Source organism: Eulemur rufifrons, chromosome 15 (assembly GCF_041146395.1).
Source record: "Eulemur rufifrons isolate Redbay chromosome 15, OSU_ERuf_1, whole genome shotgun sequence".
In the NCBI taxonomy this organism is placed as follows: Eukaryota; Metazoa; Chordata; class Mammalia; order Primates; family Lemuridae; genus Eulemur; species Eulemur rufifrons.
In genome coordinates, this window is record NC_090997.1 from 11,264,443 (window position 1) to 11,277,537 (window position 13,095).

At 49.0% G+C, this 13,095-nt stretch overlaps 2 protein-coding genes across 8 annotated transcripts in view; one reads left to right on the forward strand and one right to left on the reverse strand.

The window, feature by feature from the left end:
* The first annotated feature begins 102 nt into the window (after nucleotides 1-102).
* On the forward strand, nucleotides 103-12,510 carry BYSL (bystin like). Of its 2 annotated transcripts, XR_011235509.1 has the most exons (8): nucleotides 103-682; nucleotides 4,802-4,964; nucleotides 7,146-7,284; nucleotides 7,616-7,749; nucleotides 8,344-8,504; nucleotides 8,693-8,795; nucleotides 9,700-10,825; nucleotides 12,489-12,510. XR_011235509.1 is itself a non-coding variant. In XM_069487696.1 (7 exons), the coding sequence occupies exons 1-7, from the start codon at nucleotides 415-417 to the stop codon at nucleotides 10,043-10,045; spliced, it is 1,314 nt and encodes a 437-aa protein (XP_069343797.1). In that variant the 5' UTR covers nucleotides 103-414; the 3' UTR covers nucleotides 10,046-10,960. The 2 variants fall into 2 exon arrangements, 1 of the variants encoding a protein (XP_069343797.1); XM_069487696.1 differs by lacking the exon at nucleotides 12,489-12,510 and having other exon boundaries at nucleotides 9,700-10,960.
* Nucleotides 11,266-13,095, reverse strand: part of CCND3 (cyclin D3) — a 79,933-nt gene continuing 78,103 nt past the window's right edge. For 3 of the 6 annotated variants that reach the window (XM_069487702.1, XM_069487701.1, XM_069487697.1), the window contains 2 exons: nucleotides 12,957-13,093; nucleotides 11,315-12,502 (listed from right to left, as the gene is read on the reverse strand). In XM_069487702.1, coding sequence (XP_069343803.1) covers nucleotides 12,335-12,502; nucleotides 12,957-13,079 — 291 coding nt within the window. In that variant the 5' untranslated portion in view covers nucleotides 13,080-13,093 and the 3' untranslated portion in view covers nucleotides 11,315-12,334. Of the gene's footprint in view, nucleotides 12,503-12,956; nucleotides 13,094-13,095 lie in introns of all 6 variants that reach the window. The other 3 variants (XM_069487700.1, XM_069487698.1, XM_069487699.1) reach the window with 3 other exon arrangements.

Below are 13,095 nucleotides of genomic sequence, written 5' to 3' on the forward strand. Positions count from 1 at the left end.
AGCGCCGGGTGGACGCGCCCACCGGGAACGGGGGTGTATCTGGGCACCCCGTTGGTGACGCCTTCAGTGACGTCAGTCGATCGAGTCCCACCCCCAGGCTTGCAGCTTCGGATCGTCTCCTTTGGCTAGGCACCGTAGGCCTATTTCCAGGAAGCTAGCAAAGCGAGGCTCAGACTTCCACCATTTAGAGAAACCAACATTAAAGACAATCAATTTATCCGGGAGTTCAGCTCCGGAACCCGGGAGCTCTTTTAGTGGGTGGAGCGGCGCTGGTGGCACTTCTGGCCTCCAACCGATAGGGGGCACTCTGATAGCTGCGTGGCGTCTTGGGACCTGGGAGTTCACTGCGCAAGCGCATTCCAGCCATACCTCCGTCCTCGCGTGTGAGCCTTTCTGGCAAATTTTTCGAGAAAAATGCCTAAATTCAAGGCGGCCCGAGGGGCCGGGGCTCAGGAAAAACATGCACCACTGGCCGAGCAGATCCTGGCTGGGGACGCGGTGCGGACAGGGGCCCGGGAAAAGCGGCGGGGTCGCGGAAATGGAGAAGAGGAGGAAGAGTATGTAGGGCCGCGGCTGAGCCGACGGATTTTGCAGCAAGCGCGGCAACAACAGGAGGAGCTCGAGGCCGAGCATGGGACTGGGGGCAGTACCGCAGCACCACGGGAACGCACCACGCGGCTGGGTGAGTGTCGAGGGGTCCGAGGGAGAGAGAGTGGTTACTTAGCGGTCGAGTGGACAGCTAAAAGGTGTCCGTCAGGGGAATAGCTTGTGATCAGCAAAGGGATCCATATCGCACTTGCAAAGCTAATGGAATGGAAGACAGCCCTAACCAGAGCCTTCCACGCCCACTCCTAGTTTTAGACACTCCCATCTAGGCACCTCCAAAGTTAAGCCAACAGAAATTGATCGCTTGCGCCACTAAGTTATAGCATTTATCCATTGGTTTTGTGATTTTTTTTTTTTTTTTTTTTTTTGAGACAGAATCTCACTTTGTTGCCCAGGCTAGAGTGAGTGCCATGGCGTCAGCCTAGCTCACAGCAACCTCAAACTCCTGAGCTCAAGGGATCCTCCTGTCTCAGCCTCCCGAGTAGTTGGGACTACAGGCATGCACCACCATGCTCGGCTAATTTTTTCTATATATATTTTTAGCTGTCCATATAATTTCTTTCTGTTTTTAGTAGAGATGGGGTCTCGTTCTTGCTCAGGCTGGTCTCGAACTCTTGAGCTCAAACGATCCGCCCACCTCGGCCTCCCAGAGTGCTAGGATTACAGGCGTGAGCCACCGCGCCCGGCCGGTTTTGTGAATATTTATGGGGTACCTCCTTACCACGAGGTTTGCACTGTGCTCGGATTTTGCATGGTTTGAGCACAGGAATAAACAAGATAGACATGTGTCTGACTTCAAGACCTTACAATCAAGCCCATGAAAGACAATTAAATAGACTATTAGAGTAATATATTCCATGATAAAGTATCATTTTCTTGGTAACAGTAGCATTAATCTTGGGGTCCGGCTTCCCAGATTGCATGACCTTTATGCTGAGACTCGAAAAAGAATGAGGAGTGTTTCAGCAGAAAAAACAGTATTGTTTAGGGAACAAAGAGAGAGATGAATTGAAAGACTTTTGATATGTTCTCAGTAGGGAGGGAATATTGACCTCCGAGTTGTTTAATCCATTAAGCAACCATTTCTCAGACTTCATCTTAAAGCACCATTTGGCACAATTGAATACTGACTGGCCTTCTGCCTGTAGTATTCACGTGGAAGACATCACACTTCGGTTTCACTGCTATTTCCCTTCTCAGTATCCTTGGCCGACTCTTCATTTGTCCCCAACCTCTTATCATTGAATCCTCAGACCTCTTCTCTTCAAATACATTCTCTTCGGTGCTGTCAAGTTTCATCGTTTAAACACCATCTATTTGGTGACTATTCACAGATTTATATTCTATCCCTGATCGCTTCCATGAAACCCAGATTCTTATATTCAACTGCCTATTTGGCATTTCCAATTTGAAGTCTAATAGATATCTCAAATTAAACATGTCAGGCCGGGCGCGGTGGCTCACGCCTGTAATCCTAGCACTCTGGGAGGCCGAGGTGGGCGGATCGTTTGAGCTCAGGAGTTCGAGACCAGCCTGAGCAAGAGCGAGACCCCACCTCTACTAAAAATAGAAAGAAATGATCTGGACAGCTAAAAATATATATATAAAAAAAAAAATTAGCCGGGCATGGTGGCGCATGCCTGTAGTCCCAGCTACTCGGGAGGCTGAGACAGGAGGATCGCTTGAGCTCAGGAGTTTGAGGTTGCTGTGAGCTAGGCTGACGCCACGGCACTCACTCTAGCCTGGGCAACAGAGTGAGACTCTGTCTCAAAAAAAAAAAAAAAAAAAAAAAAATGTCCAAAACAGAAATCCTGACCTTCTCACCAAACCTGCTCCTCCCACTATCTTCTCCATCTCAGTTAGTAGCATGATACCCTTTCATTTGCTCAAGACAGAAATCCTGGACTCCTCTCTATTTCACTCCACATCTGATCTGTCAGGAAATTCTAATGAGTTTTCAGCATAGAGCCAGAATCAAACCACTTTTCACAACCTTGGAACACCATCATGTTCAAGCTACCATGATCTCTCACCTAGATTATTGCAGTGGCCTCCTAATTAGTATCCCATACCCCCTACAATCCACTTAACAGCTAGTGGGTTACAGTGGTCTGCAGCACCCTGTATGATCTACCTCCACTGCCAGTCTGATCTCTTCCACTATTTTTCCCTTTGTCCTCTCTGCTCCACCTAGATAGGCTTCGCTGCTTCTTAAACATGGAAAATTAGGGCCTTTGCCCTGGTTGTTCCTTCTGCCTAGGGTAGTCTGTCTGTTCCCTTAAACCTGTAGGCTTACTTTCTTCTCAGAGAGGCCTACACTGACCACTCCATTTAAAATTGCAACCCCCCCCCACCTGTCTCCATACTCCTTTCATCTGTGCTCTATTTTTTTCATAGTGCTTATCTTCTTTTAACCTAGTATAGTGATGCTTATTTATATTTGTCTCATCCAGTTAGAATGTAAGCTCTATGAGGGCAGACATTTTGTTTCTACTGTTCACTGATCTATTTCCAGGACCCATAACAGGGCATCACATACAGTAGGCATTCAATGTTTGCTGAATGAGTGGATTAATGAATGATGGTGAGGTAGGTAAGAGCCAACCCTACAAAAGACTTGGAGGCTATGCCCAGGATTTAAAGCCAACCTCTTATCTTTTATCCTCTAAAAGAGTAGAATTGGAATTTTCTAACGCAAAGAAATGTTAAATGCCTGAGGTGGCAGATACCCCAGTTGCCCTGATTAGATTAATTTGCGTTGTGTGCCTGTATCAAAACATCATATGTACCCTATAAAGATATACAACTATTATGTACCCAGAATAAAAATTTTTTAAAAGCCATCCTAACAGCAATGGGAAGCTTTGGAGAGTTTTGAGTACAAAACTGACTAAATCAAATGTGTGTTTGTGGAAGATTACTCTTATTTGCATAATGGAGAATGAATTGGACGGAAGCAAGGTCAGAAACATGGCGACCAGTTGGGGGATTGTTGAATTAATCTAGGCAAGAGATGATGCTGGTCTAGCCTGCTAGGGCTACAAAGGATTTAAGAGACAGTGTATGAGGTAGAATCAAATGGGATTTGGTAATTGATTGGGTGTTGAGGGTGAAGGTAGGGGACAAGGCAGGAGTGCCTCCCGGGTTTAGCATCGGGTGGATAATGGTGTCATTTAATGAGCTATAGAACATAGTGAGTGGTGTAGACCTAGGAAGGAAAGAGAGTGAGTTGATGACAGGTGAGATTTGGCATGCCTGTGGGTCATCCAAGAATGGCTGCACACAAGGCAGCTAGAATTAGGGTCTGGCAGGAAGATAGGAAATCCACCCCCAGGTACAGAGTTGTTGGCATGTGGAGACAAAATGTCTGTTGCCACTTACTTAGCTTGTATCACACACTGCTTCTGTTCTTAATGACCTATTCATATGTAGCATTTTATCTGCCCACTTGGATTATTAGACCTCTTTCCAGATGCCCAGACAGCTTTAACCTTCCAAAAATCATTTATTCAAATGGACCGGTGGATTAAAATCTGAACTCCTCTGCCCTGTCTTTTATAAGGCCCTCCAGTCTGGCTTCACCTTTCCCACCTAGCACTATTTTTTGCTGTTGCTTGCGAGAAACTTACCCAGGTCTGGAACATACTCCTCCTGCTCCTGAACTGCCTGTCCAGAGCTTAACCATCTTCAGCACTCATCTTCTAAGTGTATATATTAATATTATCTCTGCCACTCATTTTGGCATGTGCGTAGGATAGTGGTGTGTAGGATAGTGGCAAAGAAAGCAGGCTAGACCCAGACTACCTGCCTTAGGCAAATACTGAACTTTTCTGTGCTTCAATGTCCCCACTGAAACTGGGTATAATAATAGTACCTATTTCTTAGGGTTATGAGGGTCAACATAGATACAGTGTTTAGAAAATTCTGCTACATAACTGAGTAGGGTGTGTTAACTATTACTTATTAGCATTGCTTTCTCATTGTTTCCTATGTATACATTTTGTTTCTCAAGCAAAATTGCAAGTCTCTGGGGACAGGAAGATAGTATGTGCCTCATCTGTTTCATTGCACACATCTGTAGCTGTCACAAGCACGTGTGAGGCCTGTACTACACAGTGGCTAAAGTTATCATAAATTGACTAAATCCCTCACCCACTCCTTGCTGTGCTCATCCATTTCATCTCCCCTTTTCTAGGTCCAGGAGTGCCGCAAGATGGATCAGACGATGAGGATGAGGAGTGGCCCACCCTGGAGAAGGCTGCCACAATGACAGGAGAGGACCACCATGCAGAGGTGGTCGTGGACCCTGAGGATGAGCGTGCCATTGAGATGTTCATGAACAAGAACCCTCCTGCCAGGTTGGCCTGGGGATTTGGGATAGTGGGTCCTGGTAGAAAGTTTCTGCAGAGAAACAAGTACCCTGGCAAGCTTTTGATTCTTTACCTCTAGAAAGGGCCTTGGCATTGCTAGTTCTGGGGGACCACCTTCAAAGGACCATTCTGAATAGGGAAATGACCCAGACTCAAAATCCCTCCTTTTCTAATGTATATTTGTTCTAGAACTGCCCAATTACCCAGGGAAACAGGTAAAGGCCCTTTTTATGTCTCTGGGGAGATCCATCCCATTGCATTTGGTCTTAGTATGCTCAGTTTTTTAGTGGTAAGTTTATCTTCCTTGGTCAAATCTCTTTCATACCTAAGCTTCATTTAATCTAGGGTTTTTCAGCCTCAGCACTATTGGCATTTTGGGCTGGATAATTCTTTTTTGTGGAGGCTGTCCTGTGCAATATAGGATGTTTAGCGGATAAGCTCTGATCTCTACCATCTAGACACTGGTAGTGACCTTCCCTCTGATTGTGATAGCCAAAATGACTCCATACATTGCCAGATGTCCCCAGGGTTGGTGGGAAGCAGGGAGGTGAGATTCACCTCCAGTTAGAACCACTAATTTACTCAGTTCTATAATAAATGCTAACTCCAAAACAGGCAGGCATTGAGGCTGCCTGTGGTGAAATTCGTGAGGCCAGGGATTTTGGCCCTGAGGGGGGGAGTCTAGGATAAGGGTCCTCAACCAGTTCATTCTGACCCTTTAATAATAACATATTATCTTTGGTTCTTCAGGCTGTTTGGGGTTAATGCATCTCTCATTGCTAATCATACTGTAAAAAGACAGGGAGGCTGATAAGTTCTGTGACAGCTCATTTGAGAGCACAGAATGAAGAAATGAGTCCTTCTCTCAGATTGATGCCCAGCAGCTGAAACAGGTGTCACAAAGCGTGTACTTGGGCTGGTCCCACCAGAGAGCCTCTCAGGTTCTCACTCAGCACCTCATAACACCTACTTTACAGATAATTCTGATAGACTCAGCAGAATGGTTTTCCAGCTTGCAGTAAATAGAAGAGAGAAACTACTGGAAACAGGAACTCCTGGCAGTCTTAAAAAATGATAGCTGGCATCTTCAGAGAGCAAGCCTAGATCCACGTAAGCTCAGCAGAGGCCAGTTAGTTTGGGGGCACATTATAGGGTATTGTAAAATACCTTCACTTTAGAACTTGAAAGACCTGCGTTTGACTCTTTCCTCCCACTTGACAGCTGTGACACCTTGGGCGAGTTAGTAACCTAAGTCCTCGCTCCCATGTCTGAGGAAGTTCCCATGTCTCCCATAAGTGTTGCATGGAATATAAGACATACTATCTGGAAAGTCCCAAACTCAGCGCTTGGTATGAAGTAGGCCCTCAGAAAACAGGGGCAGTTTTAAATCCACTTCAGCAGCCTCTGAAAACGCTGTTATTACACCACAGCCCAAGGTGATGGTAATTCTGCCTCATTAAAATTATGTTTGATATACAGTACTCTGTTTAAGGAGACTGAGAAGAATATAACAGGTCTGAGAAATATTTCCATAGATTTTAATTTTAATAAATTCAAATGGGGGAGAGTTTGAGCCATAATCTCTCCCTAATGATCCCAGCTACTTGAAATCTTGTAGATAATTAAGATTATCTACAAGACCACGCTAGACCAGGAATTTGTCATTGGAGAGTCCTCAGCATATTGCTAGGTGTGTTTGAAAGAGTCAGCGCTCCTTACACGCATGCTATGTGCTGATAGTTCCAAGTAACAAATACACATTACTTATTCAATCCTTACGTTAACCTTGTGAGGCAGGTACTGTTACTATCCCTCTTCACAGATGAGGAAGCTAAAGCATAGAGAGGTAAAGTAACATACCAAAGATCACAGGGAGTGGAAGAGCCAGGATTTGAACCTGGGCAGACTGACTTCAGAGTTGGGTTCATAATAATGCCGTACAACTACCAGCTGTGTCCTAAATGGAATGACTTTCAGTTCCTTTGCACTCTGCAGCGATTCTGTGGTGAGCGGATGAGTGCAAGGACGGGACTGAGGCTGCACATCCCAGCAGGATGACAGTTTGTCAGTGCTCACAAGGGACTGCGTGGGGAGTCTGGAGCTTCCCAGGCAGTGACCACGGCTCTCCTTCTCTCCTCCCTCCCCTTCCCTTGGCACCTCGCCTCTTAGGCGCACCCTGGCTGACATCATCATGGAGAAGCTGACTGAGAAGCAGACAGAGGTTGAGACGGTCATGTCAGAGGTGTCAGGCTTTCCTATGCCCCAGCTGGATCCCCGAGTGCTGGAGGTCTACAGGGGAGTCCGAGAGGTAAGAGCTGAGAGGGGAGCCACAGGGGCTGTGGGCTCCTGCCTTAGGCTTTTTTGCCCACATCCCATACCAAATAAGGCATGGTAGCAGAAAACAGACTTAAGAGTCAGCATGTAGATTCAGATTCCTGCTCTGCCTGTTAGTGACTTGGCAACCTTGAGTCAGTTACTAGAACCTTCTGGTCATCTGCAAAGCAAACATAATAGCACCTGTTAATAGGGTTACTGTGAGGACAAAATGGGTTACTATGTAAAAAGCATCCAGATAAGTACCTGACACATAGCAAGCACTATAGGTGTTAATGATGATTATTTACCTCCTTCATCCCTAGGTGTTATCTAAGTACCGCAGTGGAAAACTGCCCAAAGCATTTAAGATCATCCCTGCACTCTTCAACTGGGAGCAGATCCTCTATGTCACAGAGCCTGAGGCCTGGACTGCAGCTGCCATGTACCAAGCTACTAGGTAGAGTAGATGGGAGTTAGAGTAGCCTTGGGTCTGCAGGTGGGGGTTGGGCTGGGGACATACAGACTTTCCCTCCCCTTGCCGTTACATTTGAGCTTTGTCCCAGAGTCCTCTTTTGTGCTTCTATATATTATCATTTTCCTAGCTTTTCCTATTTCGTTTTTGGGGGGTCAAGACCCAGTTGGCAACTTCCTGTGATGAATTGCTAGGGGAGTGATATAGCTACTGGGATACAACCCTGTCAGAGTACCTCAGAAGTCTGTGGCTGCCCAGGCATGCTCAGGGCCGTGTGACAGCAGGGTACAGAGGACTCACGCTGGGGAGAAGAGGCTGAGGAGCTGAGGAGCCATCAGTTTGGAAGCACTCTGGTTCTGCCAACAACAGATAGCATTCCCCCTGTTTGGGTACATCTTCTTGCCCCTCCTGTTCTCTCTCTAAGCCGACCTGGGGGTTCCATTCCAACAGCTCCCACACTGAGACAATGGTTCTATATCTTACTTTAAAATCTCTTGCATGTGCTTTCCACAGTCATATTTAAAGGGCCAGGTCCAGACTATCATGTGACTTGGGAACTCCCCCCTTACACCCCACTAGGATTTTTGCCTCTAACCTGAAGGAACGTATGGTCCAGCGCTTCTACAACCTTGTCCTGCTGCCCAGGGTACGAGACGACATTGCCGAATACAAACGACTGAACTTCCACCTCTACATGGCACTCAAGAAGGCCCTGTTCAAGCCTGGAGCCTGGTTCAAAGGTGGGAGCCCAGAGGCAGGGAAGAAAGGAAAACGGTAGGGCTCTTCGGGGAAAAGTAGCAGACCTGACTTGGGAAATGGTCTCAGGCCAAGTTTTAGTGACTGTCCCTGGGGTGGGTGGGAGTGCTTCCTGCTATAGCACCTTTCGCTCACCCTGGACTCAAAGTGACTGCCCTGTGATCCTCCCCAGGGATCCTGATCCCACTGTGTGAGTCAGGCACTTGTACCCTCCGGGAAGCCATCATCGTGGGTAGCATCATCACCAAGTGCTCCATCCCTGTGTTGCACTCCAGGTAGTGTTTGCAGGGGGCAGGGAGGGGGGCAGGGAGGGCTGGCGAGTGAATATCCAGACAGTGAAATTGCCAGGACTTGGGGTGGGGGGCAGAGTAGGGAAGGAACTAAGAATAGCCCTTGGTTTGTGGCTTGTTTACTCCAGTGGGTATATCATTACTAGAATGTAAGCTCGACAAGAACAGGATCCCAGTGCCTGGCTTGTGGTAGGTGCTCCACAAATAGTTGAATAAATCAGTAAGGAACACAAGAAGAAAGTAGGTTAGGGGTGGCGATGTCAAGACACTTGGACATATTCCAGCTAGATATTAAGACAAGTGGTCTGGCCAGGTGCGGTGGCTCACGCCTGTAATCCTAGCACCCTGGGAGGCCAAGGAGGGTGGATTGTTTGAGCTCAGGAGTTCGAGACCAGCCTGAGCAAGAGTGAGACCCCGTCTCTACTAAAAAAAAAAAAATAGAAAGAAATTATATGGACAACTAAAAATATATATATAAAAACTTAGCCGGCGTGGTGGCACATGCCTGTAGTCCCAGCTACTTGGGAGGCTGAGGCAGGAGGATTGCTTGAGCTCAGGAGTTTGAGGTTGCTGTGAGCTAGGATGACACCACAGCACTCTAGCCTGGGCAACAGAGTGAGACTCTGTCTCAAAAAAAAAAAAAAAAAAAAAAAAAACAAGCAGTCTCAGCCAGAGGTAGCAGTTTGGGATGGATCCACTTAGAGATGGTAGTTGGAGTCAAGGGAGTATAATGAGATTGGGTAGGTGAGGCGGAGGCCTGAGATGGCCTCCTTACGAATCCTATAGTTTAAGCGCCAGCAGAGGAGGAAAAGAAGAAGGGAAGAGTGCAGAGGGACAAGTCGATCCTTCCTCTAACATCTCCCCCACTAATCCCACCCCACTTCCCCAGTGCGGCCATGCTGAAAATTGCTGAGATGAAATACAACGGTGCCAACAGCATCTTCCTGCGACTGCTGCTGGATAAGAAGTACGCGCTGCCTTACCGGGTACTGGATGCCCTGGTCTTCCACTTCCTGGGGTTCCGAACAGAGAATCGCGAGCTGCCCGTGCTCTGGCACCAATGCCTTCTGACTTTGGTCCAGCGCTACAAGGCAGACTTGGCCACAGATCAGAAAGAGGCGCTTCTGGAACTGCTCCGGCTGCAGACCCATCCACAACTGTCCCCTGAAATCAGGCGTGAGCTTCAGAGTGCAGTCCCCCGAGATGTGGAAGATGTTCCCATCACCGTGGAGTGAAGCAAACAGTCACCTGTCCTGATCAGAGGGGGTGGGAAGACACCAGGTTCCCTGCTCGTAACTAAAGATAGGACTGAGCTGTAATGGGGGCAGACCCAGATCAGAGCAGTGATGGGTCGCAGGGGCATCTGTGGCTTCCAGCCTAGGACAAGGACAGAGGGCCTCACTGGCTCCTTCCTTGCTTCCTAGGCCTACCTTCTCAGTTCTGAGACCTGACTTTAGAGTGAACCCCCCAGTATTCCCACTCCCCAGCATCCCCACACCCCAGTATTCCCACTCCCCAGCATCCCCACTCGCCAGCATTCCCACTCCCCAGCATTCCCACACCCCAGCATTCCCACTCCCCAGCATTCCCACTCCCCAGCATTCCCACACCCCAGCATTCCCACTCCCCAGCTAGGACTTTGTTTAAGTACTTCTCTTGCTGTTGTCAAGTCACTGGGATGCCATAAAAACAGGCAGGTATTTATTGGACGTCTGTGTTTTGGTGTGGTCAGTGGAGGTCTTTCGTCTTTCCCTCTTCAGCTGGGAGGGTAACACTCCCCAACCCCCCACCCCCACCCCCGTCCCTGCTAACTAAGCTACAAGTTTGTTTCTCCAGGCTACACCTGAGGCGGGGTGGGGATGTTGGCTGCCTCCCCCTCACATGAGACAGGCTGCTTTGGCTGAATGCCAGCAACCAGGAGCAGGTTGTCCCAAGATGGTCGTGTCTCTACTGTGGATGAAAGGACTACAAGAGAAAGCCCCTCGAGGAAAGCAGAGATACGGAGGCCAAGAAAGGTCAGAGAATAAGGTTGGGCCCAGGGATGAGTAGGTCCCAGGTCAGCTTCCATGTTTCCACAAGTAAACTTCGTGTCTTCTTCAAGATAATAGGCTGTGTTTATTGTAATATTTATCTATTTCTTAATTATTTGACGTGTAAAAACCAAGCTGTCCTCTGTTTCCTTTTTTAAAAAATGTGTCACTCATTAAGTTTTTGGGTGTTGTAGCTCAAGCCCCATTTTTCCCACAAGCCCTGTGGTTTTTGTTGTGCAATTTTGCATAGCATAGCGATTTTAGGAATGTATAGGTCACATTATAAAGCAGAACTGACTATATTTGGGGCAGAGGTCGTATAGCCCACAAAGCCTAAATATCCACCCTTTACAGAAAAGGCTTGATCCCTGCTTTAGGCCATTGACTTCTACCTCCATACATCGTAGAGCCTAGAAATAGGCTTTTACCCACACCACCATCCACCCCAAGAAGCCAAAGCCAGTTTTATTCCAGAATCTTTATTAAGGTAGCATGATGGTCCTGGGCCACCAGCCCAAACCTTGTGGCCTTAGGAAAGACCTGTGTCAATAGGGCTTGCCTCCTTCTCCAGACAGGGGCTTGGCCACCTCTAGGGCATCCCTGCTTCATCCTCCTCCCTGGAGGATGGGGCAGAGGGCCAAAGGGAGAGGAGGGCATGACCCCACTCCAGGCTGTAGCAGCTCCTGGGCCACAACGATTCTTTAGCCAGTTGCAGAGGGGAGGGAAACAGCAACCACCAGGGTTACCACCACTTGTGGGACAGGCAGGCCCCACTGCACCCTCTTACAGTTGTACTGAAAGCAATTAATAAATTAAAACGACCTCTTCCTTCAGCACCAAACCCTTCAATCACACAGGAGAAGCAAAGCAGAAAGCAAAGCAAGGAGGAATTCCGTAGGTTTCTGCCCCTCTGGCCAAGACCTAGGCCCTTCCCTCTAGGAGCAGCTGTGAGCAGGGATTAAACAGGGGCCTCCAAAAGTGTGCTGAGAGGAGCCATTTAGACTATTTCCCCTCACACATGTCTTGTCAACCAGTCATGCCTGAAATTTCATCTTCAGGAGGACCCCAATCCAAATACAATAACCCTAGAAGGGGCAACACCTTTAGAAGGCACTGGGGCATTTTGGCAATTGAGAACATGAGAGCCCCTGGGGGGGGGGGGCCTCAAAAGGAATGCTGGTGCATGGATTTCACCTATTCCAATGTCGTCTGACCAGCCCAGCCCACCCCCAACTAGAGTCGGGGAAGGAGCTGAGCTGGTCAGACTCGGGGAGGAGGAGCTCAGCGAGCCACCCAAACAGAATCTTGGCTGGCCAGGCCCCTTAGTGCACACTGCAGGGATAGGTAGGACCTGACCCTCTTGGGTATTGTGAGGGGAGGAATAGGAGCCCCCTTAGGCTTCAGATGTGGCACGGTTTGTTCCTGGAGGCAGGGAGGGGGGTTGGCAACGGCCCCTCCTCTGCTTAGTGGCCACTGGAGGGGGCCTCTCCAGGGCTACAGGTGGATGGCTGTGACATCTGTGGGAGTGCTGGTCTGGGTGGGCCCCTGGCTGCTGGAGCCCCGGGGGGCTTTAGGCGCTGGGCTGGAGCTGGTCTGGGCAGCTTCCCTGAGGCTCTCCCTGAGCGCGGCTTCAATCTGCTCCTGACAGGCCCGCAGGCAGTCCTGGGAACAGGAGGGAACAGTGAGGAGGGACCGCTCCCCGCAACAACATCTGGCAGCAGGTGTGGGGGAAGGACACCTCCCAGCACAGGGAAGTCTGGGGAGGTTAGGCCACAGCCCAGCCCCAGGAATCGGTCTTCGCTTCTCAGAAACTGGCAAGAGGATGTGGCAAGAGGGTGTGAGAGCAGCCCTGCATCTGACACCAAATCCCCCACCCCCTCTTCAGCACGCCACTTGGCAAGAAAAGGGCACCTAGGGCCAGCACCCTTCACGCTACCCAAGATACTTGCTCTTCTCCAGACCAAGGCAGGAGATAAAAAGCCACAGAAGCCCCAAGGCTGTGAAACCAGGAGAGGGGACCAGGTTGGGGTGGTTGCCTCCCCCTACTGGAGGCTTAGGGGACAGCGCTGCCTTATGAATGGAGAGGCTGCTGCCCCGCTCGCTGCCCAGCACTCACCACTTCAGTGCCTGTGATCCCTGCCAGCAGCTCCGTGAGCTCGTCCCCGGAGGTGGAGCAGGCACCCAGGCCTTGCACCGCGGCCCCAATGCTGCCTGTTGCAATCATGGACGGTGGGTACATGGCAAAGGTGTAATCT

Excerpts from the sequence above, each read along its gene's own strand:
- BYSL (XM_069487696.1), top strand. The coding sequence starts at position 415 with ATGCCTAAATTCAAGGCGGCCCGAGGGGCCGGGGCTCAGGAAAAACAT. Across the intron at positions 683-4,801 it reads GGAACGCACCACGCGGCTGG|GTCCAGGAGTGCCGCAAGAT; the intron begins GTGAGTGTCGAG and ends CCCCTTTTCTAG. Across the intron at positions 8,796-9,699 it reads ATCCCTGTGTTGCACTCCAG|TGCGGCCATGCTGAAAATTG; the intron begins GTAGTGTTTGCA and ends CCACTTCCCCAG.